This window comes from Camelus bactrianus, chromosome 16 (genome assembly GCF_048773025.1).
Source record: "Camelus bactrianus isolate YW-2024 breed Bactrian camel chromosome 16, ASM4877302v1, whole genome shotgun sequence".
Lineage (NCBI taxonomy): Eukaryota > Metazoa > Chordata > Mammalia > Artiodactyla > Camelidae > Camelus > Camelus bactrianus.
Genome location: NC_133554.1, coordinates 55418197 through 55443639, shown reverse-complemented (window position 1 = coordinate 55443639; position 25443 = coordinate 55418197). Strand labels below are relative to the sequence as shown.

Sequence of the window (25443 nt, the reverse complement as noted above, 5' to 3'; positions counted from 1 at the left end):
CTTTTCCCTCGTAACTCGGCAAAGCACCCAGCACTCATTCATCCAGAGCTCCCCTGTGAAGTCCCGGAGGCTTCCTACCACGGAGCCTCATGACCATGAGAGATGCGGAGACACAGCGCGTCACTGCACATGAAATGGTTTGCGTGTTTTATTAAGAGATGACACTTCCTCCACGATCCCCCGACCTCTGACTCCAATTTTTTAACACCCAAGCATACCCCCTACTCAGGTCACATTAACTGTCAGGATGCCTTTGCGGGCATTTTGGTCCCGCAGGACAGGCTGGGGACCAGGTTCGCGGGCTGGCCGCTGAGAGGCGCCGGTGCAGGGAAAGAGGGCCCGGCCACCTCGCTCACGTGCGTTAGGTCGGTGGACTCGCGCTCCAACACGCTGCTGCCGTGGGCGCCCTGGACCGCGACGCACACGCGGCCAGAGGCTCTGCGCGGGGCGCGGCGCAGCAAGCCCGCACAGATCTTGCGGAAGCCCTTGCGGAAGTGCTTGGAGACCAGAGCGTAAACGATGGGGTTGACGCAGGAGTTGGCGTAGGAGACTAGGTGCGAGAGGATACGCAGCGCGTAGGTGGCGCGCGTAAGAGGGAAGCGGCCGAACCACACGCAAAGGATAAGCGTGTGGTGAGGCATCCAACAAAGGCAGAAGAGTGCGGCCACAATGATGATCATACGCGTCACCTTGCGCTTGGCCCGCCGGGCGCCCGAGCTGGCGGCCACCGGGTCGACGGCGCGCCAGAGGTAGCGCAGGGTGCGCGCGTACGTCAGGCCGAGCACCAGCACGGGGAGCACGTAGCTGAAGACAAAAGTGCAGAGGTCCATGGCGCGGCGGCGAGGCGCGCTCCACGCCGGGTGGCACACGGTCAGGTTGGCCAGCCTCGACTGGCGGTAGTAACTCAGGTAGGGCCCGGAGAAGAGCAGCGATAGCCCCCAGATGAACGAGATGGCCGCCAGCGCGTTGCGAGGCGTGCGCAGCTCGCGAGAGTGCAGCGGGTATCGGATGGCCAGATACCTGCGGGTCAGGCCAGAAAGAGAGACGTCAGGTGAGCCGGCGGATTCTCTAGGCAGGGCTGGGTCCCTCCACCTCGAGCCCTACACCCGCTCTCGAGAAAGAGGAAGGTCCCTAGCTCAGGTTAACACCGCACAGCGCGCAGGGCGACACAGCGCATCCAGGACACCCTAAGCCGCGCCTAAATGGGGGGGGGCGTATAATATAGGCCTTTCAGTGGCCCTTCCCGAGACTACTACCACAGCCATGCTCCACCTGGTAGGGCACCCCGAAGATTAAACTGGCTTTGGGACTCCAGAGGATGGAGCTATGATTACCCATCAACGATGGTGCCCGGAGAGGTAGGACCCAGGTGCTTGGAAGCTCTAGTAGCAGACAGCCTGGAGATAAGTCAGGCAAGGTACCGTGAGGGAATTCCTTAGAGAAGCCAACGCTGGGTCCCACCAGCGCTCTTGGAACCAACACACTTCGTATTCAGTGGAATGGGAAGTATACGGGGAATGTAGCCTCACCTGCTGCCTGTCCAGGGAAGGTCGGGAGGACGTGGGGGCGGGGGGTGGGGGAGCCAGGTGGATACTGGAGTCAGACTCAGATTTTTTCCCCCGGGAATCATCCAGGTGTCCTTTCAAGATTCAGCTTTGGTGGGGGGGGGACCCTTGGGCGGGCACTCCTCTCCTGCCCTTGACCCCACAGCGGGCCTGCTGTGGGGTATGTGCTTGCTGGGACTTTGGTGTGGGCCCTCGCGAAGGACCCAGATTCCGCAGGAAGAACCGGAGAGTCGACTGTGCCCAGCAAACTGTGGCTTCGAGATGGAGGTGGGGGCGCCTGAGTATGACTCTGGGAGACAGACTTCATGCACAGGATTACTGGATGGGCGACTCTGAGCACATCACTTAGAAACTCCCTCTTGTCTATAAATTGGGCGCAGTAATCCCTCCCATCCCAGCCTCACAGGGGCGCTGAGCTTCAAGGGAGATCCAACACGCGAGCACGCTTTGTACCCGGAAACGCTGTGCTTTGTTAGACGCGGGTGGCGCCATAGAGCTAAGGTCTCCAGCCTGCAGCCTCGAGGACGCATCTAAGAGTACACCAAGGTCCCCCATTCCTATTCCTCTTTCTCCTCCATCCTCTCCTGCTTGTCTTTCACTCCCTCCTGGACCCCATGATTTCTTAATGTCCTTTTCTACTCTGCGCATCTCTCCCTGACCAGCCCCCTTCTCCAGCCCCAGCCTGCGAGCCCGACACCCTGAGCCGCCAGGGCCCTCGCTCACCTGTCCAGGGAGACAGCGGCCAGCGTGAAACTGCTGGCGTGCATGGTGAGGAAGATGAAGAAGTGGACGGCTTTGCAGAGCAGCGAGCCGAACACCCAGCCGTCCAGGGTGTAGATGGTGGCCTGGAAGGGCACGCAGCACACGATGAAACACAGGTCGGCCACGCCCAGGTTGAGGATGAACAGGTTGGTGGTGCTGACCGCCTGGCCGCCGCGCAGTAGCACGGCCAGCACCAGTGCGTTGCCCACGGTGCCCACGAAGAAGATGAGCGCAAATAGCACAGGCACGATGACTGCCTCCGGCTGCCAGCTCCCCGCGCCGGCCGCCTCGCTCGCGTCCTCAGTATCCAGGCCACCCGAGCCATTCATGATGCCGCCGCACCCGAGGCTGCCAGGGCTTCTGCAGCCGTCTGTGTCCTGGGGAGCGCGCAGCTCCGGCGGCTCCAGCCGCCGCAGAGCCCAGCTCAACTCCGGGGAGCTGCAGGCGGAGTGAGCCTCGCTGCGGCTGGGGCAGAAGAAGGGGGTGCGCTGGGGCCAGGGGGAGGAGCGAGCAGCCGCAGGGTGGGATGATCCCCCGCCGCTCTGGGGGAAGGGCTGTCCAGCGGCTCCCGCGCGTCCCGGCCACGGCACAGGCAACCCATCCCGGGGACGGAGGGCCGCACTTGTGCCTGCCCGCCGGCCCTCCCGCGTCGTCGGCACGCTCCAGCCTCCAGGTCTGGGCTGTGCCGGGCTGAGCGGTGAACTGACCTGCCGAGCAGACACTGGAGTAATGGAGGGACCGACCACCGGGACCTGCATGTGCGCAGCGCTGCCAGGAGCGCCCGTCGGCTACCCCGCGCGCCTAGGCTGGCGCGCCGGACCTCCCGGGGCAGGCTAGTGGCGGGGGAGGGAGGGGTTGTCTTCGAAAGAGTTGCAGGCGGCCTCTACAGTGTAGGGGTGAGGAGCGATGAGGAGCGGAGGCGGATGAGGGTCTGCAGTTTTCCACAGCTATCGAGTAGGACGGCCCTGGCGGCCCTGCCGTGTGCTCCACTCTTCTTCCCACTGCCAATTCCCAGGAGCACCGCACCTCACAGGAACCCAGGCAGCAGCGGTGCGGAGGGTGGAAGGAGGTTTCTGAGAGAATTTCATTCCCTTCTCTTCCCCATTGAGTGTTTTCCCCTTTAGTTCAATCCAATAAAAATGTATTGAGCATCTGCTGTGCATCAGGCTTTGTACTTGGCGCGGTGCCTCAGTTTCCACAATATTACTATATGGGCCAATAACACCTTCTCCGGGGGCTCTGGTGACGATGGAATGAGATGTATGTGAGACCTGAAGCCAGCAGGTAGAATGAATCAAATTCTTCTCTTTCTCTTTAACCTATTCAGATATCCAAAAAGAGAAAACTTGAGGAAATACAAAACACCAGAGTTCCATGCATCAGTACTAGTTTCCTAGATGGCCAGGAGAGTGTTTAGGTCACAATAAAACTTAGATATTTGTTTCTGATTTTGTCATACTAGGCACTAAATATTTGTGACCCAGAATCATGTTTCTACAGATTTTAAAAACTGGGTCTGAAAATCACCGCCTTCTGTAGCTTGACTTCCTGCTTCACCTGTTCCTGCCCTGTTCTTTGAGTCCCAGACAAAAACATTTTTTTTCTATACTCTCTCCCCCATCTCACCTTCAGGAACCCAGCTAATCACCCCTCTTGGTAGGGAAGGCTTATTCACACCTCTGCCCTGCTCGCTTATTCATTGAATAGGAAGATAATAACCATTCATGTTTCTGTGATGCTTGCCCATCATTTATTCAATATGCATTTATAAAGCACCTACTCCTTTTCCAGGCACTGTTCTGGGTCTTTGGGCTATATCGATGAGCTCTACAAAGATCAAGGCCCTCCACGAGCTTCCTTTCTAGCAGGAGAGACAGACAAGAAACATAACTCAAGTAAGTTATGAATCAATTACAAGTTGATAAGTACTTGCAGGAGAAGTAGATTAGGGTGAGGAACAGGGACTCCCGAGGGGGTGGTGATGGTGTAATTTAAAATAGGGTGGTCAGGCAGACCTCATTAGGAAGGTGACATGTGAGCAAAGACTTGAAGGAGATGAGGGAGCTAGCTTAGCAGACACCTAAGGGAAGTGCATTCCAGATAAAAGAGCCAGTGCAAAGACCCTAAAGCAGGAGTGTGACAGTGTCCCTAAATAAGAAGGCTGGTATGGCTTGAGTTGAATGAACCAGAAGGAGACTGGTAGGAGGGGAGGTGGGAGGCACAGCATGCAGGACTTTTTTTCCATTGTAAGGAGGACTTTTAGTCTGAGAAGAGGAGCCATTGCAGAGTTTCGACTATAGGACTAACATGAACAGATTTTTTTTAAAGTGTTACTGAGATATAATTCATATGCCGTACAATTTACCCATAGATAGTGTTTGTTTGATTTTTCGCATATTCACAGAGTTGTGCAACCATCATCACAAACAGTTTTAGAACATTTTTGTCCCTGCCAAAAGACACCTCCCACCCCTAGCCCTAGGAAACCACTCTTTCTGTCTCTAGATTTGCCTATTCTGGCCATTTGATATAACTGGAGTGATACAATATGTGGCTTTTTGTGTGTGGCTTCTTTTACTTAGCATGTTTTCAAGATTCATTTACATCATAGCATGTATCGACAGTTTGTTCCTTTTTATGGCCAAGTAATATTCCATTGTGTGATATCACATTCTACTTATCTATTCATTTGTTGATGGACATTTGAGAGAGTTACTTTTTAAAATTATTTTTAATCATGGTAAAATATACAATGCACAATTTGTCATCTTAAACATTTTAAGAGTACAGTTCAGTAGTGTTAAGTATGTTCACATTGCTGTACAACCAATCTCCACAACTTTTTATTTTTAGAGGAGGTACTGGGGATTGAACCCAGGACCTTGTGCATGCTAAGCATGAGCTCTACCACTTGAGCTATATTCCTCCCTGTCCAGAACTTTTTGATTTTTGCAAAACTGAAACTCTATAACCATTGAACAATAACTCCCCATTTCCCCTGCCTCCAGCCCCTGGCAACCACCATTCTACTTTCTATACATTTGACTACACTAGATACCCCATATAAGTGGAATCATACCATATCTGTCAATTTGTGACAGGCTTACTTAACTTAGGACAATATTTTCAAGATTCATCATGTTGTAGAATGTGTCTGAATGTCCTTCCTTTTTAAGGCTGAATAATATTCCATTGCATGGATAGACCACGTTTTGTTTATCCGTAAGGGCCACTAGGTTGCTTCCACCTGTTGGCTATTGTGAACAGTGCTGCTGTGAGCATCAGTGCACAAATGTCTTTTCAAGACCCAGCTTTCAATTCTTTGGTATATATATCCAGAAGTGGAATTGGTGGATCATATGGTAATTCTTTTAATTTTCCAAAGAACTGTCATACTGTCTTCCATTGTGGGCATACCATTTTCTATTTCCACCAAGCTTATAATTTCTCCACATCTTCACCAATACATGTTATTTTCTGTTATTGTTATTTTTAATAGCAGCCATCCTAATGAGTGTAAGGTGATAACTCATTGTGGTTTTGATTTGCATTTCCCTGATGATTAATGTAGATTTACTTTCAAACGCACCATTTCATTTAGTCTTCATAACCGTCTTAATTGGTTATCACCAGTCACAGATGAGGGTAAAGCTTTAGAGGGAGATTAAGTTATTTGTCCACAATCTCCCAGCTAATAATGGCGGAGCCAGAATTGGAGCTGCAGAGCTGACTCTAGAGCTCGCACTGTCATACTGCAGAGTAAAGATTTATAGTATCCCTCGCTTTAAAACTTCTCTCTCCTCGGATTGCTCTCCCCAGAGAAGAGCACAGATCCCCATCGGTCTGAGAAAGTCCCTGTATTATGGTCGGCTCCAGAGGAAAGCGCAGACACAGGCTGTTCCCTCACAGACGGGGTGATTCGATCCGTAGGGTGAGAACCCCATCTCCTGAGTCCCCAGGGAGGTAGACATTCCGAAATCCAAAGGTCTTATCCAACCGCCCTAGCCCTTTGTGCACGGGACATGAGCCGGATCCCCGGTGCAGGGATGCGGGGTCTGGGAGCGCATCTCTGGGTCCTCCGCCTTTGGTGGACGGGAAATGGTATTTCCCTAAAAGACCTCAGCAGCTACGGTCTCCTAGCATGTCGGGGCCCTCGGACTATCCCGCCACCCTTCGAGCCGCCGGAATCTAAGCCCACGCGCAAGCACGCTCCAACAAGTGGCCGCAGCCTGCGGGCAGGGCCGTCGGCAGCGGAGTCCGCCGCTATCCCGTCAGCCCGTCCGAGCAGGTCCCGCTCTCTCCCGCTCGGGTCGTCCCGCCTCCTCTATCCCGTCCTGCTCTGCGGCGCACGGGCAAGATGGCTGCTGAGAAACAGGTTCCTGGAGGCGGCGGCGGCGGTAGCAGCAGCGGCGGTGGCAGTGGCGGTAGCGGTGGTGGACGCGGTGCCGGAGGAGAGGAAAATAAGGAAAACGAACGGCCTTCAGCCGGATCGAAGGCAAATAAAGAATTCGGGGATAGCCTGAGTTTGGAGAGTATCCTTCAGTAATGGGGCCTAACTCGCAATGACTACGTGTCGATCTGGCGGGCCGGGGGCGGGAGAGGCGACGGGGCCCGGCACGTCCTGGGCAGAAGAGGCCGAAGGTTGCAGTTTCTCTCGCCCCTACTTTTTTGGCATTTAGAATTCCAAGGTCTCTGTTTCGACCGGCCTTTCCTTGCATCTCCTTTACCCTCCAGTCTGGGGAACGTCCTCTTCTTTCAGGCAGCACCGGAATCCTGGGCAGTTTTCTGTAGTTTCCCCGCAGTTGCCCAGTTGGAGAGCTGGTGAAGGGGCAGACACTGTGGCCACCTTGGTGAACTACTGCCTTGGCACCTTGGGCCACTGTATCAGGGAAAGGAAACTGCAGTCTTGACCTGTCGACTCAATATTCTGACAACCGTCGAAGAATAGATAATGAAAATTACAGTCTGATGCTCTGGAAGTGGAGGCAAAAGTTGACTGTTCTAAGGAAAAACTTATTGCCTGTTTTGAATATAAACCAAAGCAGGTTGTGAACATTACTTGTATACCTTACTTAGCAGGTCTGGAGGCATTTTATCTTGTTGAGAGTAGTTCATATGAGCTGGAGGAATTGGTTACTAGTTTTCACCAGAGTGTATCACAGTTGAGTGCTTATGACACTAATTTGTGGCTTTCTGAAATGAAAAGTAGTGGAGAAAATGGAAGTGAATTTCTGAAATAACACATTTAGCTTGACATCTTAATATAGTGAAGTTTTCAAGGGGTTGGGAGTTTAACTTTCTGAACTGGTGACATACTTCCAAATGGATGTTAGAATGCCTTAATTTTACTACAAACCTTATATTTCCTTGTCTCTTTTTAGTTATTGAAATAGTCTTGTTTATTTTAAAATACACCTATAGAGAAGCATTGAGGAAACTTTAAAAGAAAACTAAAATTGTAGACAAAGGTCACTGGACTTCCTAAAGTTTGAGACAGTCTTAAAATATTTTGAGATCCTTAAGGAGAGTTTGGTCAGTGCTTTTTCTTTTAAAAGACAAACTGGGATTTTAATGCAAACTGTGGTCTTGTTTGGTTGGCGTGTGCTTACCATAGGCACTTGCAACGTCACAGCTGTTAAGGAAAGTCAGGTTTAGCAGATGTAGGAGGTTATGCAAATAGAGAAGTAATACACGTCATTTATAGCCTGAATCTGCTTGAATGAGTAAAATATTGGGTCCAGGTGTAAATCAGTGGGAATCACCCCAGATACAGCCAGCCTTTAGAATCCAGCAGCTTTATTTAAGCTGTTGGGTTTCATTAATCCTCAATGGCCAATAATGCCCTCCTTTTTCAGTTTGAAAGTAGTAATAGTTCAGACAATCAACTTTTCTGCATGCTTACAAGATAGCTGTCCTATTACAAGATAGCTATTGAAAATGGTTACCAGAGATTTCACTAGTTAATGTACTAAGTATTTCAGAAATGTTTAATGTGCTATAGTTTGATGCAAATATAAACTAATGATACTAATATAAGATTAATGTTTTGATTTATTTTGATTCTTGCCATTGTGAGCTTTTCCTTAATCTTGGCTCTAGTTCTTCAGATAATTAAGGAATCCCAGCAGCAGCATGGTTTACGGCATGGAGATTTTCAGAGGTACAGGTTAGTATCATGTTCAAGATGTATAGAAATCATTGTGGAATTTCCAAACTTGGTTTGCTTTCATTAATAACCTACTTACTCTGCTCTATCAGAAAGTCTAGCTCTTAACTTATATTGAATCCTCAAAAAGATACTTAATTTTCCAATTTAAAAGGAACCCATCTTTTTATCCATTTTGCCTCACAGTATTGCAGATACATTGGAGGCTTCTGAGAATAACAAGCAGTTATTATAATCTTTTTAAAATTTTAACCATGTTACAGAATCTTGGTTAAGTTCAGATTTTTGGTATTTCAAGCATTATTTAAAGGGAATTTCTATACTGTCATTAAAATTTATTGGTAAACTTTTGTAACAACCTTCAAGTTGAAAAACATTTAATGACAAAAAACTGAATATGTGCTTAATATATAATACAATTCAGTACTTTGAAAGTAGACATATCCAACTATTTCTATATTGTAGATACAGGCTTTGATTACCTGATTTTTAAAAGTACTACTAAAACACTCTACATCTCAGATTCTAAGAAATTAGCTTTGTGGTGAAGGGCCAAGCACTGCAGCAAAGTGATCAAGATGAGGAGAGATGGGAGAGGAAGTGGGAGAAGCAGGCAGGGCCAGGACGTGTGGGACCCTATCGGCCAGGGTGACTCGTTCAGGTGTTAATCCAGCTATACTGGGAAGCCACGAGTTTTAAACAAAAGATTGTTAGAATTTGATTTTTTTTTTTTAATTATTAAAGAAATTTTCGAAACTAAATGTGGAGATGTTAGTATTGTGAACCTATTACTCAGTTGTTACAGTAATCAGCTTCCTGCCCTATTAGTTTCCTCTGTTCCCTCTCCTTTTTAAAAACATTTTATTGAAGGATTTTTAAAAATCATTTTATTGAAATATTGTTTATGTACAGGAAAGTGTACAGAAGATGATGAATTTTTTACAACCTGTAACCAGCACCCAGATTGAGATGGAACAAACATTACCAGCATCCCAGAAGTCCCTCTTTTGCTCTTCTAATCACAAACCCTTCCTCCCCAGGGATCATCACAATCATGACTTCTAATCCTTAGATGGCTTTGCTTATTTTTGAAGTGTATCTACATAGCATCACATAGTATATATAGTACTCTTTTGTGAGCGCCGTCTTTCTTTGCTGTCTTTCTTTCAACATTATGTTTGACATTCTTCCATGTTGTTGTGTATAGTTGTAGTTCTTTTATTCTCATTGCTTTATGGTATTCTCTTATGTGATTGTACCACAATTTATTTTCTACTGTACCATTGCTGGGCATTTGGCCAGTTTCCTGTTCGGGCTGTTACGAAGAGTGCTGCCATAAACATTCTTATACATGTCTTGGTGGAGAGAAGTATTCATTTCTATTGAAAATATACCTAGGAGTGGAATTCAATAGAATATGTTTATGTTCAGCCTCAATAATATACTGCCAAGCGGTTTTTCAAGTTTGTTGCACCAGTTTACACCTCCTACCAGCAGTGTTTGAGACCTCAGCTGCTCCACGTCCTTGCCAGCGTTTGGTATGGTCTGTGTTGCATTTTTTGCTGGATTATTTGAAAGCAAATCCTAAACATTTTATCATTTCAACCATCAATACTCTAGTTTGTATTTCTGACAAATAAAGCTTTTGAAAAACATAAGCAAAATAAAATACTGTTATCCCACTTAACCAAATTAGCGATAATTTCTCAGTATCATCATATATAATGATGCAAATAATGTAAAAATGCTGTCGTTATTAAGTTTGCCCTGATTTTTTTTAATGTTTACTTATTAATGGAGGTACTGGGGATTGAATCCAGGACCTCATGCATGCTAAGCAGGCACTCTACACCGAGCTATATCCTCCCCCTTGCCCTGATTTTTTTTTAAAAGTCTTCATAACTTTAAAAATTTGAAAGTCTCAGACTTACAGAAAAGTTACTAGTATACTACAAATAACACTTTATTCCTGAATCATTGAGGGTAGATTGCGTACCTGATGCCCATTGCCCCGGAATACTTTTAATGTGTATTTGCTACAAACAAGGACATTTTCCTACATAACTGCCATAATCAAAAGCAAGAAACTAATGATAAATTGTTATCTGATCATCAGACCCCATTCAGGATTTCCTAACTGTCCCAGTAATTTCCTTTATTGCAAAAGGATCCAGTTCAGAATCACTGCATATGGTTGTCATAGCTCTTTAATCTTCACTGCAGCATGGTCCCTCAGTCTTTGATTTTTCAAGATCTTGATGCTTCTGAAGATTACAGGCCAGTTATTTTGTGGAGTGTCACTCACTTTCAGTTTATTTGATGTTGCCTCATGATGAGATTCAGGTTATCCATCTTTTTCAGGAACATCACAGAAGTAATGCTGCATTCATCTCATTGCACCCATCTGGTGGTCCACAATTTCAGTTCGTTCCATTAGTGATGTTCATTTTGTTCACTTAGGATGACCTCGGCCAGACTTCGCCACTGTAAAGTTACTCCTTTACCCTTTGTAATTACTAAGAATTTTGTGAGGAAACAATTTGAAACTATGTAAATAGCCCATTCTTCATTAAACTTTCAACATATCCATTTATTTGTATCTATATGTACTCATAGTTTCCTATTTCATTCTGTCAGTTGTATTCTGATACTAGCATTATTTATTTTGATGCTCTGATTGACCCAGATTTGGCCAGTGAGCCCCTCCAAGTTGGCTTTCGTGTCCTGTGACATGCTCCCATCTTTCTTTCTTTCTTTCTTTCTTTCTTTTTTTTTTTTGAGGGAGGCAGTAATTAGGTTTATTTATTTATTTAATGTAGGGGATTGAACCCAGGACTTGATACATGCTGGGCATACGCGCTACCACTGAGCTATATCTTCCCCCCGCTCTCGTCTTTCTTGAAGTCAGATTTTGTTGAAGTATTATTTATAAACAGTAAAATTCACCCTTTTTAGGTATGTAGCAGTTTGATGAGTTTTGATAAATGTATGTAGTCAGGTAACTATACAGTGAGACAAAGAACAACATTTCCATCATCCAGAAAGTTCCCCTGTAGTCAGTCTCCTCTTTCCCCCTCCCCGGCTCTTGGCCATCATTGTTCTGACTTCTGTCTTTATAATTTTGCTTTATTTCAGAACAGTCTTTTGTGTCTAGATTCTTGCACTTAACATATTGCTCGGTGGTATTCCATTGCAGATATGACCCACAGTCTGCTTTCTGTTCTCCAGTTGTATGGCTATTGCTTGACTCCAATTTTTGGTTCTTTTGGGTTTTGGTTTTTTTTTTTTTTTGAACCTTTTTTTATTGCGTTATAGTCATTTTACAATGTTGTATCAAATTACAGTGTAGAGCACAATTTTTCAGTTATACATGAACATACATACATTCATTGTCACGTTCTCTTTTGCTGTGAGTTTGGTTCTTTTAATTATAGTTATTAATTTTTTTCAACGTTGCTTTTTTAATTAGATTTTTTTGGGTGATAAAACATACATAACATAAAAATTACTTTGATATGTACCCTTTAGTCCATTTTTATGTCTTTTAAGACATAAAAACATTTGTATATGTATGCCTACCAAATAGTATTTTTGGTCTTCTATTCTTTTTCTATGCATCTTTTTTCATAAGTTTGCTCATATTGTGTATACAACATTGTGTCCCGCTTTTTTGCCAAACATTATATGGTGTATATTTCTCCGTGCCTGTAAAAATGTTCCATACGTGTGATTTTTATTAGTTGCACTATAACCCAATATGTAAGCATACCATGATCTATTTACCTATTCCCCCAAGTTGGTTATTTATATGATAGCCAGTTTTGTAGGTGTAAAAATTTTGTTCCTGTGAATCTCTGTATTTTCTCTTTGTATTTCTGATTACTTCTTTAGTATAGAGTACTATAGAAGCAGACTGTCAGTTCAGGGAGTATGAACATTTTTAAGGATTTTGCTAAATGTATCCATATTGCCAGAAAATTTTTACCATTTTATATTTCTGCCCGTAATGTATGAGTTTTCCATTTAATTTTTATGTAAAAGGGTAAGTGATGATTAAAGCATAATTACAGATTGAGAGAAAAGATCTAGTTCATAGATTTAACCAGACTATTACGTCTTCTTTTTAATAACCTGTACTCTGGTAGCTTTAAGAGATGCTGAGTCATCATTTAAATACCTTTTATATTGTAAATTATATGCTGTATTATTGATTATGGGCTTGTAAAATTTTGTATATATTTTACACTAATTTAGTCAAAATATATTTATTGCAAATCTGTGTGTTATGTGCTAAGGCATTGGGAGGAATTCAGAAATAAAATCATCTTTGCACTAAAGGGGTTTATATTAGCAAGACAGACATGTAAGAACATAATGATGATGCTCTCACGCTCTGGTAGATGTGAGGATAAAGAGCTGTGTGAGTACAGGAGAGGGAGGCTTGGCATAAGAGGAGACATTTTTAGTATTTCTTGGCGCTATCCTAATTAGCCGCCTCGTTTTTCTGCAGATGTGCTTGCAGTTCCTTTCTCCATGTCTCCATTGTCATCACAGTCTCCCTCAGGATGCCTCTTCTCCCCTTCTACATTCGTCATTACCCTACTGATTCTTTCAGAGTTCACCATAAGTCCACTCCAGCGAAGGTGTTAATAAGAAGAAAGTGATTACTCGTGTCCTGTACTTTTAGCTTGACATTTGCCTTGTTTTTTCTTGGTTACCATTTTATCTGCATTATTCTCTCCAACTAGAGTGTGGGTTCTTTTTGAGTATGGGTACTGTGTCCTCTATCTCTTCACGTTTTCTGTGATACAGTTATACTTCCTTGCATGTTTTAGTTCATTGAATGTTTGCAAGAGGATGGTGGTGTCTGTAGCAACTGTAAGTAGAACACCCCAAACTTTTGACCTGACCTTATGGAATGTACTATTGAAAATACTGTCGATTTGGCTGAATGATTTTTGTTTGTGTTTTCTTACAGGGGCTACTGTTCCCGTAGACAAAGACGTCTTCGGAAAACACTCAACTTCAAGATGGGAAACAGACACAAATTCACAGGGAAAAAAGTAACTGAAGATCTTCTGACTGATAACAGGTATGACTGCTCAGTGCTAAGTGCTGAATACATCTTGTTCATAACATTTATTGAACAACTAGTGTGCCAGGTGCTGTGCCAAACTCTTTAGTTATTTCATGTGATTCTTTTAGCAGCTCTGTGGAATAGGTATTTTTACTGTTCCTGTGTTACAAGACGGGGAAACTGAGGCTCAGAGAGGTTCGGTAACTTGTTTAAGAACTGTGGTGGGATGGTAAATGTTCAAGTCAGTGATTAGAATCTAACTGGTTATTAGGTAAAGATTCTAAAATGCAAATTTTAATGTCTGAGTGGTTAAACTTAAATCAGCATATCTTAAGAGAAATCTGACCATATGTAAATTATTACAAAGAGTTTTATAATTCAATGCTGAATCATTCATGCTTCATATTTGCTGAAGGATTACTCTGTCAAGCAACATGCGTTAAAAGTCTGTAGTTCAGTTCCTCAAACTCGACCTGTGGGCCAAATTGGTCTTCCTGCCACCTGTTTTATGTAAATAATGTTTCACTGGAACACAGCCACACTGTTTAGGAATTGCTTCTGGCTGCCTTTGCGCTGCAATAGTAGTTGTGACAGAGACCGTGTGGCCTGTAATGCCTACAATACTTACTGTTGAGTGCTTTCCAAAAAAAGTTTGCTGCCTCCCGTCTAGGATGTAGCCAGGACTGAGCTAGACATCAGATTGGTTGTAGAAAAGTCGAGGAGGCATAGTTACTTAACCTCATTGATTGCGACATTGTTGAGAGGTGCTGGTCGTGTACAGAACAGGGGACACTACAAGTTAGCAAAACTGCCATATTGTGTGTCATTTCCTCATAAGAACGCTGAAGTCTTGAAAGGGAGAAGTTAGTTTGAGGGTTCTTGATAGGGAAGCCAGGAAGCCAGATTGTGTGCCTGGACTGCCTCTATTTCCTAAATTTGGAAGGGGTAAGCCTGAGTTTGCCAAGTTTGAGGTGGTAGCAGTCTTAATAAGATGTATCTGGTCGGTGGTTAGAAACCTATCAGAGATGCTGATGGTTGGTTTTGAGAAGGGCAGCTCCCCGGAGGAAGGTGAGGAGAGCGTAGGGAAGGGTTGAGAGGCCACAGATTGCACCTCAGAGAATATCTGAGTCTGATGCGCCTGTCCTGTCCTGTTCACTTGGCCTGTTCTCTCTCTGGTTTAGATATTTGCTTCTGGTTCTGATGGATGCCGAAAGAGCCTGGAGCTACGCCATGCAGCTCAAACAGGAAGCCAACACTGAGCCCCGAAAACGGTTCCACTTGTTGTCTCGCCTACGCAAAGCCGTGAAGCATGCCGAGGAGCTGGAACGCTTGTGTGAGAGCAATCGTGTAGACGCCAAGACCAAGCTGGAGGCTCAGGTTAGTGTCTTAACATCAACTTTGCTTAATTGTGGAGATTAGAAATGTGTCTTGAAAAAAGAAATACAGTTAAACAGAACAGAGTTTCTTACATTGTATACTGGTAGTCAGGAGGGGAAAAATCCCAATCTTGCTTTTAAAAGGTGAAATTGTCATTTTTCTGCTCTTGAGCTCTTGGGTTTTAATTTGCTCTAACTTTAAAGAAAGCTCATGTTTCTTTTGATGTGTACATGGAAGACTTATATCTGGGAAATTCACAAAGTAAGAATTTTATTATTAATGAATATTTGAAAAAGAGATGAATGATATTTCAAGTGTATATTCAAATTTTGGTGCTCATGTTATAGCCCAGAAGCTGATTCTTAAGTAAAATGAAGAAAACAAATTTTCTTTATTTTGAATCTCTTTCCTGGGAAGCAAATGAATCATAATGTATCACATTTTATAAGTGAAATAAATTTTTTCTTTTAAAAACAACCAGAATGTCTCTGTATTTCTTGATGTCAAAAGTTCAAAGTACGTAGAGGAGATTGAGCTGTTACACGGGGTCTCAGGTGTTGAAGCAGTTTGTCTTTTCCCGTCGCCTTACAGGCTTACACGGCTTACCTCTCAGGAATGCTGCGTTTTGAACATCAAGAATGGAAAGTCGCCATTGAGGCTTTTAACAAATGCAAGTAAGTCCTCGGATCCAAAGGCTGTGACCCGCTTTGATTGTCATCACATTCAAGCTGCAGATGAGCTGAAGATTGTTTCTGTGAAAGTTATTACCATTTCTTTCCTTCCTTTTTTTTCCTTCTCTTTAGAAATGTTGATTGTTCTCTCTCAGCCTCAGGACATGCCAGCTCTGGTAGTTGGTGGAAGGGCTTCTAAGGCCTGTGTTTTGTTTTTAGCCACTGTGTTTCTTGTGAGTTTATTTTCTTCAGGTGAGGCTGTTGTGAAACCTAATGTTTCTTCGCTCGCAGAACCATCTATGAGAAGCTGGCCAGTGCTTTCACGGAAGAGCAGGCTGTGCTCTACAACCAGCGCGTGGAAGAGATCTCACCCAACATCCGCTACTGCGCATACAACATTGGTGAGCAGTGACTGGGCTGGGTGCAGGCAGGTGGCTTGGTGGGCGGTCATCTCAGGGAGCCTAGGGAGTTTCTCTGGCCTGGGTGTTGGTTGATGGAAAAAGTAGAATTGTCGGAGTCAGCCCTACTCAAAACCCAGGAGGCGATTGCTTGTGTTTAGGCCCTTTTATCTTCCGTACTCACTGAGAGCTTTGTAAAAGGACTCTGGCTTCGTTGAAATGTGCTTTTGGAGGGGGAAGAGCTTGGAGCTGAATCTGGTGTTTCTCGAGGGAACAGGCAAGACCCGTGAGGATTTTCCACTCACTCTCTCGCTCCTTCTCAGGGGACCAGTCAGCTATCAATGAACTCATGCAGATGAGATTGAGGTCTGGGGGCACTGAGGGTCTCCTGGCTGAAAAATTGGAGGTAATCTAGCATGCACATTTTTGTAAAAAGTCTTTGGTTTGAAAAAAGTCCAGTAAGAGAAGTAATCCATAATCCTGTCAACGCAGGGATAATTGCTATTAATGTATGCATATTTATATCTATATTGTCAACAAAACCTTTTTTCACTTAATATTTTTAACTTTTCAACTTTTTTACTTTGTTGCTCATAGGAAAAGGAAATATAAAAGATTGGAAAAAAATTGGGGGGGGGGGGACCAAAATCATGTTGGTTACCACCCCGAGGTAACCACTCTTAATAATGTGATGACTGTTTTGCAGACAGAGAAAAAGGCATACGTTTTAGAAATAGGATCTCAGTGGGGTGGGGATAAAAAAAATAGGACCTCAGTATATGCTGTTTAGTAATGTGCTTCTTAAATTTAATGTCATTTGCATTTTTTCCATTTCAATAAATACATTTCCAAACATTTTTTTAATTGAAGTATAGTTGATTTATAACGTTTGAGGTGTACAGCAGAGGGATTCAGTTATACATATATATCTATTCTTTTTGAGATTCTTTTCTATTATAGGTAATTATAAGATACTGACTATAGTTCCCTGGGTAGTTCCACAAATCTTTTGATGGCTGCATAGTATTCCATGTGGTACACGTTTTGTTTGACCAGTTCACTATTGTTGATTATTTAAAATGGTAACTGGTATTACCATGAATATCTGTGTCCCCAGTTTTTGTACTGTTCTTAGTTACTTCCATAGGGATAAATTGTAAAAGTGGAATTGAATGTTTTAGAAGCTTTTAATATACATTGACAAATATTTTTAGTCAGTTTCTACTAATTTACATTTCTGCTTCTGGTGCGTACTGTTATGCTTTTCTCCAACCAAAACTTAGTGTTGCTCTTCTTAGCCTTCTGTCATGTCCTTTTAATGACTGAGTTTCTATAGGCTAAGAGATATGATACCAAGGAGGAATTTAAATGTAAGTTTCTGTATACTCTATAAGCTGTAATGTGCTAGTTATAGAAAGAGACAAATTATCGATAGTTTCCACTCATTTTTCACCTTGATCACTCATACCCACAGTGAAAGCCTTACTTTAAAACTACTTCCCAGGCATTGATCACTCAGACTCGAGCCAAGCAGGCAGCCACCATGAGTGAAGTGGAGTGGAGAGGGAGAACCGTCCCTGTGAAGATCGACAAAGTGAGGATTTTCTTACTGGGATTGGCTGACAATGAGGCAGCCATCACCCAGGTAAGGAGCAGGAACCTGTTATGTTCCCTTCTGTATGTGTCTGAAGGTTGTCCATGTGTGTTTAATATGGAGTATTTTGTTGGTGTTCATTTCTCACAAAACAAAAATTCATCTGAATGCTGCTTGGGATTTAGTAACAGTCTCACGATGCCCCTCTTGAATAAAATTATTTTGAAAGCTGAGTTTATTGAGGAGTTCTTATGTGTAGAGGGCAAAGAAATTGACAGTGACAGCCTTTACTAAAAATGGGAGCAATAAAAGGCTGGCTTAGAGTAAGGGGTCGCGTTTGGCCCAGCAGGTGGTGCAGCAGCATAACTACTGTGTTCCTGGTGTCTTTCTGACCTCTTGTCCTAGTCTTCTGACCCTAGAGGGCCACCTTGTTCCTAGGCCCTTTAAAGGACAGCCTAGCTAAACTGAATCTCTTGTTCTACGTGTGATAAATCTGCTACATTCACGCAAAGCTGCACTCCCCGGTGCTCTTACTAACATAATTGTTACCTGTTTGTGGTTGTGAACAACCAGATGAGTTCCAAAGGATGAGAGATCCTGGTCATCTTGGTTTGTGTGAAGTAGACAGTGATTGAGGCTTTTTTTTTTTTAAGAGCTCCTCCATATTAGGTGAAGAATGTCTGGGGGACATATCTTGCCTTGTAAAGTAATTCAGTTTAGGCTACATTAGACCAAGTGAAGACATTTTGCAATTGCACTTGAAGCCATTGCCTTTGAAATTGAAGATCACTTCAATCACGTGGTGACTAGTTGAGCTGTTCGGACATTTTTAAAGGATTACTCTCAGATTTGAGTTTTAGTGTAGTTGAAGAGTTGACTTCTGGTCACAGCCCCCCTTATAAAGCAGTTCAAGATTGGCCAACATTGAATAGATGAAAATACTCATGGTCAGTCATCTCATCACAGCTGCTGTTGGCCTGTGTTCCCACCTCGTCTTCGGTGTGCGTGTTTATATAGTTAAAAATATTCTATTTAATATCCATCTTTACTATACGCAGATAATGGCAGGTGTCCTTTTAAAAACGCTGTTTAATCAAAGCACATCTTTTACTGGACATTTGCATTTCCTACAGCTTTTGAGCACTATAAACAGTGGTGTAGTGTAGTGAGTCTTTCTAGATGGATTTTTCCATACTTTGGATTGCTGTTGTAGAATAAACTACAATCAAAAAGTATCATGTAGATTTAAAAATACATATTTGACCTCTTTTCTGACTGAATGAAGTTATTCAAACTAAGAATTTTCAGTCTTGGTTTAGTGGGAATGTTTTTTTTAAAGATTTGTTTATTAAGCACCTGCTCAAAGAAGTGAGGTGGAGGGACAGCGAAGGAATCTCATTGGGTTTGATAGTTTGGGTTTTTTTTCCCCTCAGGTGTGCTGTGTGTTGTTACGGTATTTAAGGTCCTTATCAAGAAGAAAGTAATCCTTCAATAAGTAGCTCTTTGCAGTACTACCAAAGCTTAGTAATAAAAGTGAGGCATGTTTGTGTTGTGCTAACATTTTCTCATGGACATCCATTTAACCCCATTATCCTTTATGTCTTACTCACATTACTTCAGTTATTAAATTTAAAAATTATGCAAGTGCTTCTGTGCATAAGGGTCAGCGTTCTTCCCACTAGACATGCTTTATGCAGTTCTTTGGCAGGTTAGTCCAAGATTTTATGCTGAGGGTAAGTCAGGGTGAGTGGCCAAGGCTTCCTGCCCCAGCTACTGCAGGCTGTCACTGCTGCATGTAGCTGCTCCTCAGTCAAATTGGGTCACTAGAAAACCTAGCATGAAGCTTTCTCCTGTAGCAGTAAACGCTGTAATATGCAGATACACTAGGAATATTGTATGGGTTTTTAATTGTTATTCCACAAGGTACAGGGATGTGTTGGAACAGTATGTGAAATCAAAGGGTTGGAAAGAACCAAATGAGGAGAGTTTCAGATCTTTCAGTTTGGAGAGGTAAAGGCTGAAAGAGGGAAGAATGTTTGAAGCCTGTTAACATAGTGAATTACATCGATTAATTTTCAGTGTTTAACCCAACCTTGAATGGCTGGGATACCCAAGCCCACTTGGTTATAATGTATTGTACCTTTTATATATTGCTGGATTTGATTTGTTAATGCTTTAAGAATCTTGCATCTATTTTCATGAGAAATAGTGGCCTATGATTTTCTTTTCTTGTCCATAATGTCCTTTTCACAGTTGGTGTCAGGGTATACATACCTCATAAAACAAGTTTGTAGATGTTCCCTCCTTCTCTGTTTGGGTTTGTTTTTTTCCCTTAAATGTTGTGATTCACCAGTGAAACCATTGGGTCTGGAGTTTTCTTTGTGGGAAGGTTTTTTAAATTTGCTTTTGCTTGTTTTAAACAAATATAACTCCTTTACAAGTTGTAGGGCTGTTCAGATTCCCTATTTCATCCTGTGTCAGTTTGGGTTTTATTTTTTAAAGGAATTTACTAATTTCATGTACATTTTTGATTTTATTGACATAGAGTTTATAATATTCCCTTATGACCTTATAGAATTTATAGAATCTGCAGTATTATTTCCTGTTAAGTGCCACAGTTATCTGTGGTTTTTAAGGATCTTACAGTGCATTAGGGTCACTTGACTATAGGAGACCTTTAAATAATACAGTAGCTCTAACAGTGTAATAATCCTGGGAATCCCGATGCGGTTTTAACATTAAAAACATTTACATGCCTAATGTGCTCTATGACACATACACCAGATCAAGCCAGTAAGTAAAATAACTTCAGTACAGTGTCAGATAAAATCCAGTTAAATCCTCAGAAGTCAGGTCTAACACTGTGGCTGATTAAATGTGTATTGAATTGAATGAACCATGGGTCATTAAATGTGGGAAATGCCCTTTGGCCAGTTGAGGCTAATCTGCAGAAGAACTACTTGCTCCTTGTTGCCACTGTGAGATTATTCGCCAGTTCTTGTACTGTGCTGAGTGGTTCTCTGCCTGGGCTATGCCCTAGAGAGACAGGGCTTTTCACTGCCGTATTTCCTAATCCAGCTGATGTCAGTGTTTGCCACCCCTGGAACTGGAGTGCAGAAATTTGGTAGCCCCACTTACTGCTTGCTTGTAGAGGTTTTTAGGACATTGAGATATACCAAAACAGCAGTTTACTGAAAAGCATGAAAGGAAGAAATAATTCAGGGAGATAGTATTCATGCCAGAGACTGGAGCTGAGACTTAATCAGCTGCCAGAATCCAGCTGCAAAATCCTTCATTTCTTTAGCCAAGATTTAGGTCTTCATATGCTAATTACCTTCCTTACGTTGTCTCACTCTGTAATTTATTTCTATTTTGCTTCATTAATACTCGATCACACCTCAGTTGTCGCTGGTGTAAGGCAGCTCTTTGGTGGTGTGGGGGGGCAGGGATTAAAATAGCTGCAGATTTGATTATTCTTATCCTCAAGTTATGGCTAATATTTTAATGTTTGAATGCAAGGGAGATGCTTTCTCCTTTACTTAAAAAAAAAAAATCTGTTGTTAAATGAGGCTTGTATCCTTTACTAGATTTCCATGTGTGTTTTTCCTGCACCTCAGTGGGCCAAGTGAGGCCTGGCTCCCATCCCCTGGTTCTCCTGTAGGTGTATGTGTTTGGTAGACAATTGGTCGGACCCAACTTGTTTGTCTCTTAGTCGCACCACCACCTTTAAGCAATTTCTTTACACAAATGAAAACAGTCTGAGAGCTCTGTTTTTAATAGCCGGGGGTCTCTATCTCAGGACACAAGCAGCTGGTTTTAGTGAGCCTTGAGGTGTGGCTTGAGGCTGTAGAAAAGCACATCCTAGAGTGTTTGAAGTTCAACTGAAAGTTGATCTAGAATGTGTTTCTTTGTTAGAACTGAATAACATTGCTTTGGAGGCGTAAGGTTTCTTCTCTGTGTCAGAGGCATACCTGGGGAAAGGTCCCGCCAACCACAGATTCTTACACAGGGAGTTTTCCCCTTGTGTTTGGCAGCACATTCTTGTTGGTTCAGCGACAGACTTGAGGTGCCTGCACGTCGATTCTGAGGAGCCCTGCCTCTACATACGAATGGAGAGGTGTTTCTTCTTCCTCTCTCCTTTCAGGTTATCTTAGCCTCCAAGGTAGGTTTATAGAAGAATTTAAGTAGCAAAATATGTTCCAGGCTTCCTGTTTGGAGGCATTTTGCCCAGCCCACAGAGAGTCATGAGCTCTGCTCCAGAAATTAGTGGCCTCTGTGTCACTGTGCAATGTGGGCGCTGCAAGAAAAGCACAACTGACCGAAGTCCTCCCCTTCAGATAGGAGTTTTCCTTCGTTGTGGTTTAAGACTTTTGTAAAATTCCCAGTGGAACTTAGAATTTTCTGGAAGAAGAGAGAAAGTTTGCTTCTGTTCAGTACCTTGATGCAGAGGTTTCCTTATTCAAATAACGAAGGTAGTATGTGGCAGTAAAGAGACTTAGCATTTAACATCATTTTAGTTTTTTTTATTGGAGCCATACCCTCCCTATAGGAAAGGAGACAGATCCTGTGTAGCTGGTAAAACCAAATTTACTTTTCTCCTGCACACCCACTGCCGCAGCTGCTGAACCCCACCCATCTTAAAGGGGTGTTGGTGGCATATTTACAGGATTGCATGATATCAAAACTGGGAGTTCATCCACCAGCTGTTGACATGGCTCTGGTGTGTGTGTGTGGCGCCAGGTCTGTTGCATGTTAACTGTACAGCTGCCCCGTTCCACAGGACCAGTACTTGGAAAATGTGGGCCAGTGAATTTGGTTAAATAATTATAAAGAATCTTGCTAACTTGAGATGCTTGACAGTGTTTTGTGTGAAGTGTGTTTCTCCAGAGCAGTAGCCACTTGAATGCATATTGCTATATAAATTAATTAAAATTTCAGGTGCTGCGTAGCCACGCGCAGCTAATGAGCACTGCATCGGACAGGGCAGGCTTACATCATCACAGAAAGTTCTAGTGGGTCGCACTGCTCTCGGTGTCAGTGAGTTAGTGGTAGCTGTGTTTGCCTTTAGAAATTTATAGAATAGCTGTACCCCTGAGTTGTTCCTAAGTTACTAAACAACAGGAAAGTCAAGTAACTTATAAATAGAAAAGTATGTTTGGTTTATATTGGGTAATTTACAAGGAAGTTTTTTTTTTCACATTGGAACATAAGAGTTCTTAAGAGAAGAAGAGGTTTTTCTTTAAGCCCCTTCCAACCATCTCTAAAGGAGTGGGTAGTACTTGAGGGTGGAGGGGTTTGGGCTTTCTTGGAGTTCAGTTGAATGTCAAGAGATCAGATTGGATGTTAGTTTCGATGGAAAGTCAAATATAACAATGGGAATGTTGATGTTTTAACGTCAGAGTGGGTCTGCCAGTAACACAGGTTCATCTCCTTTCTGCCTTCTGTCCATTCCCACCTGCTCAGTCAGATTCTTTAGAATGATAATGTGGTTTGGCAGGTATTCAGTTAATGAATCACTTTTTGCCTTATCCCAGCTGGCTGGCGGAGGGGTGACGCCCTGTGCTTTGCAGACACTGTCATCAAGTGTCTGTCAACCTCATCGGCCCTGAAAAATGTTCTCAGTGTAGCCACATGGACTATCTGAGTGCAGAATTTCTGTGGTGGAGAGAACCTCATATAATATTTAGGAGAAATATATTTTTGATTGGCTGTTAATTAGTAATGTTTTTCACTTGCTTTGACCTAAAAGAAATCCAGTATCTACAAGTCTGTTGGGTTACATTTGTAAGGGCAAATTTACTGGCAGTTTGACAGTATACTGAAAGACAGTCTGTTCTGGAGGGAAAAAGGAGAAGAAACTCCTGGTGTGCTGCGCGTCAGTGTGAGGTAGCAGGTAGCAGTGCTCCAAGTCTAGCCTGCAAGGCCCCTCTGGGGATGCCAGGGGCAGGTCCTGAGCAGAGGTAGAGGCGTTGGAGGAGACTGGTACGAAGTTCTATGATAGGGGAAAAATTAAAGCAGCTGTTTGTTGCCTGACAGTTTTAGATCAGTTATTCAGATACTTTTTCAGTATGTTCATTTTATATTTTTACATATGTGTGTTTCTCACTTCCGTACAAATAGTGAATAAAACTATAAGAAAAATCTTATATGGTAGAGAATCTTAACAACTGTAAGGATCTCTGACTTGGGGTGTTTTTGGTTGGATTTTTGTTTTTCTTTTTTTGTTCGTTTTTTTATTTTGTTGGTTGGATATTTATGTTCATGTCTAATTGGAGGAAGCAAAGCGCTGTTAGGTCCTGCTCTCATCAGAATACTGTGGCTTACTCAAAAAACAAACAAACAAAAAAAACTACCGCATTCTGCCTTTGTTCAGGCTGAAAGTGAAGAAACCAAGGAGCGTCTGTTTGAATCCATGCTCAGTGAGTGTCGGGACGCCATCCAGGCCGTTCGGGAAGAGCTCAAGCCAGATCAGGTAGGACTGTCAGCTACGGCACCAGCTCTTGCTCTGGGCTGAGGTCCTCCTCAGTCTGTGTGTCTCATTCTCATGTAGGGTCCCAGTGGTCTGAGGGCTTTGGCTGCTATCCACTGCTCTGTTTAGGTATGGTGACAAACAACAGAAGCCCCTTCTGGGCTCCCATCGGGTTGAGCAATTCTTTTCTCTCTATCCTGTTTCTCCTAATGTTTCGTGTAGTACCTGTTAGGCCTTTGGTCTCAAATTCTTATCTCCAGGTGGATTTCTCCAGTGTTCCCTTTTTCTAATATCACTGTGATTTATTCAGGCATCTAGGCTGAAAACCTCAGAACTCTTTCTTCCCTGTCACCAAAAACCTGTTTCTTCTCCCTTCTGTCACTTCACCTGCCCCTGGTCCCATCCACCTGCTTCTGATGAGCCTTTTGTATTATGCCTGGACTACCACAAAGGTCTGCTGATGGCTTTTCCTAACTTGGTTTCAGTTTGGTCCTCCAGGCCTTTTTGCCAGAAGAGCAGGTTGAATCATTCTAGATCCCATTTCACTGCCTCCTTATGAAAAGCCCTGGGATTCTCTGGGGTCTAGAGCAGTGGTCTCTAAACTCATGGTGATGCACCCCGTAAGTAAAATTGAAGATTTACTTCTGATACATTTATTTGTGAATTATAAACCTTATTATTCAGCTGACTTGGGATATATAAAATGCATTAAAACAAAGTTTTTAGAATTGAGAAATATAAATAGAAGCTTTAGTTCTCTTCTTATCCCATGCTCTCAGGGCTGTATGCAGGTATAGTTCAGACTGCTTGAGCTGGTATGTCAGCCTTCCCCTGTCTGTATCGAGCCTGTTTCAGGCATTGTGCTTTGCTTCCCTCTGAACCTTCTGCCTTGAGCTGTTTCGCACTTACCTGTCCCACCTTAGTGCATCCCTAACCCTGTTGTCCTTTCCCTCCCTCCTCACACCTGGCTTCTCCTTCCTCTCCCTTTCACATGTCCAGACTCTGGCTGTCTTTCAAGGTGCAGCTCATAGCTCACCATGTCTGGGAAGGTTGCCTGCACTACCCGAGCCCACATCTCTCCATTTTCTGAGTATCTGATACTTGCAGCTGTAATTTTTGCTTGAGGTACTGCCTTTTAACACTCTGTGCATTGTTTTATATTTATTTGTTACATTTTTAAGATTATAGGCATATTAAAAGCAACTGTGTATTTCTTTAGTCATCTACCACAGCACTTTCTGTATAAAAGGTTCAATAAATAGATGTTGGGCTGTAGTCACTTGTTACCTTCTCCTGTTAAGCTGCCTTTGTTTATTATACTTCCCCTCCTTGATTTAGCAGGTACGTACAGAGCCCAGCCTCTG

The 25443-nt window shown here is 43.2% G+C and overlaps 2 protein-coding genes across 2 annotated transcripts in view; one reads left to right on the top strand and one right to left on the bottom strand.

Moving 5' to 3' along the window:
* Positions 1-124: 124 nt before the first annotated feature.
* Positions 125-3473, bottom strand: GALR2 (galanin receptor 2). Its single transcript, XM_045513428.2, is given in 3 exon segments — positions 125-338; positions 341-1020; positions 2289-3473. Coding segments are annotated over 3 exon segments (1590 nt in total). The 5' UTR covers positions 3086-3473; the 3' UTR covers positions 125-225.
* A 3178-nt stretch (positions 3474-6651) lies between these two features.
* Positions 6652-25443, top strand: part of SRP68 (signal recognition particle 68) — a 28310-nt gene continuing 9518 nt past the window's right edge. The window contains exons 1-9 of the mRNA XM_010950743.3: positions 6652-6859; positions 8427-8493; positions 13472-13585; positions 14752-14947; positions 15539-15621; positions 15910-16019; positions 16340-16422; positions 17521-17661; positions 23984-24082. Of these exons, the coding sequence (XP_010949045.1) occupies positions 6685-6859; positions 8427-8493; positions 13472-13585; positions 14752-14947; positions 15539-15621; positions 15910-16019; positions 16340-16422; positions 17521-17661; positions 23984-24082 (1068 nt within the window). The 5' untranslated portion in view covers positions 6652-6684. The remainder of the gene's footprint in view (positions 6860-8426; positions 8494-13471; positions 13586-14751; positions 14948-15538; positions 15622-15909; positions 16020-16339; positions 16423-17520; positions 17662-23983; positions 24083-25443) is intronic.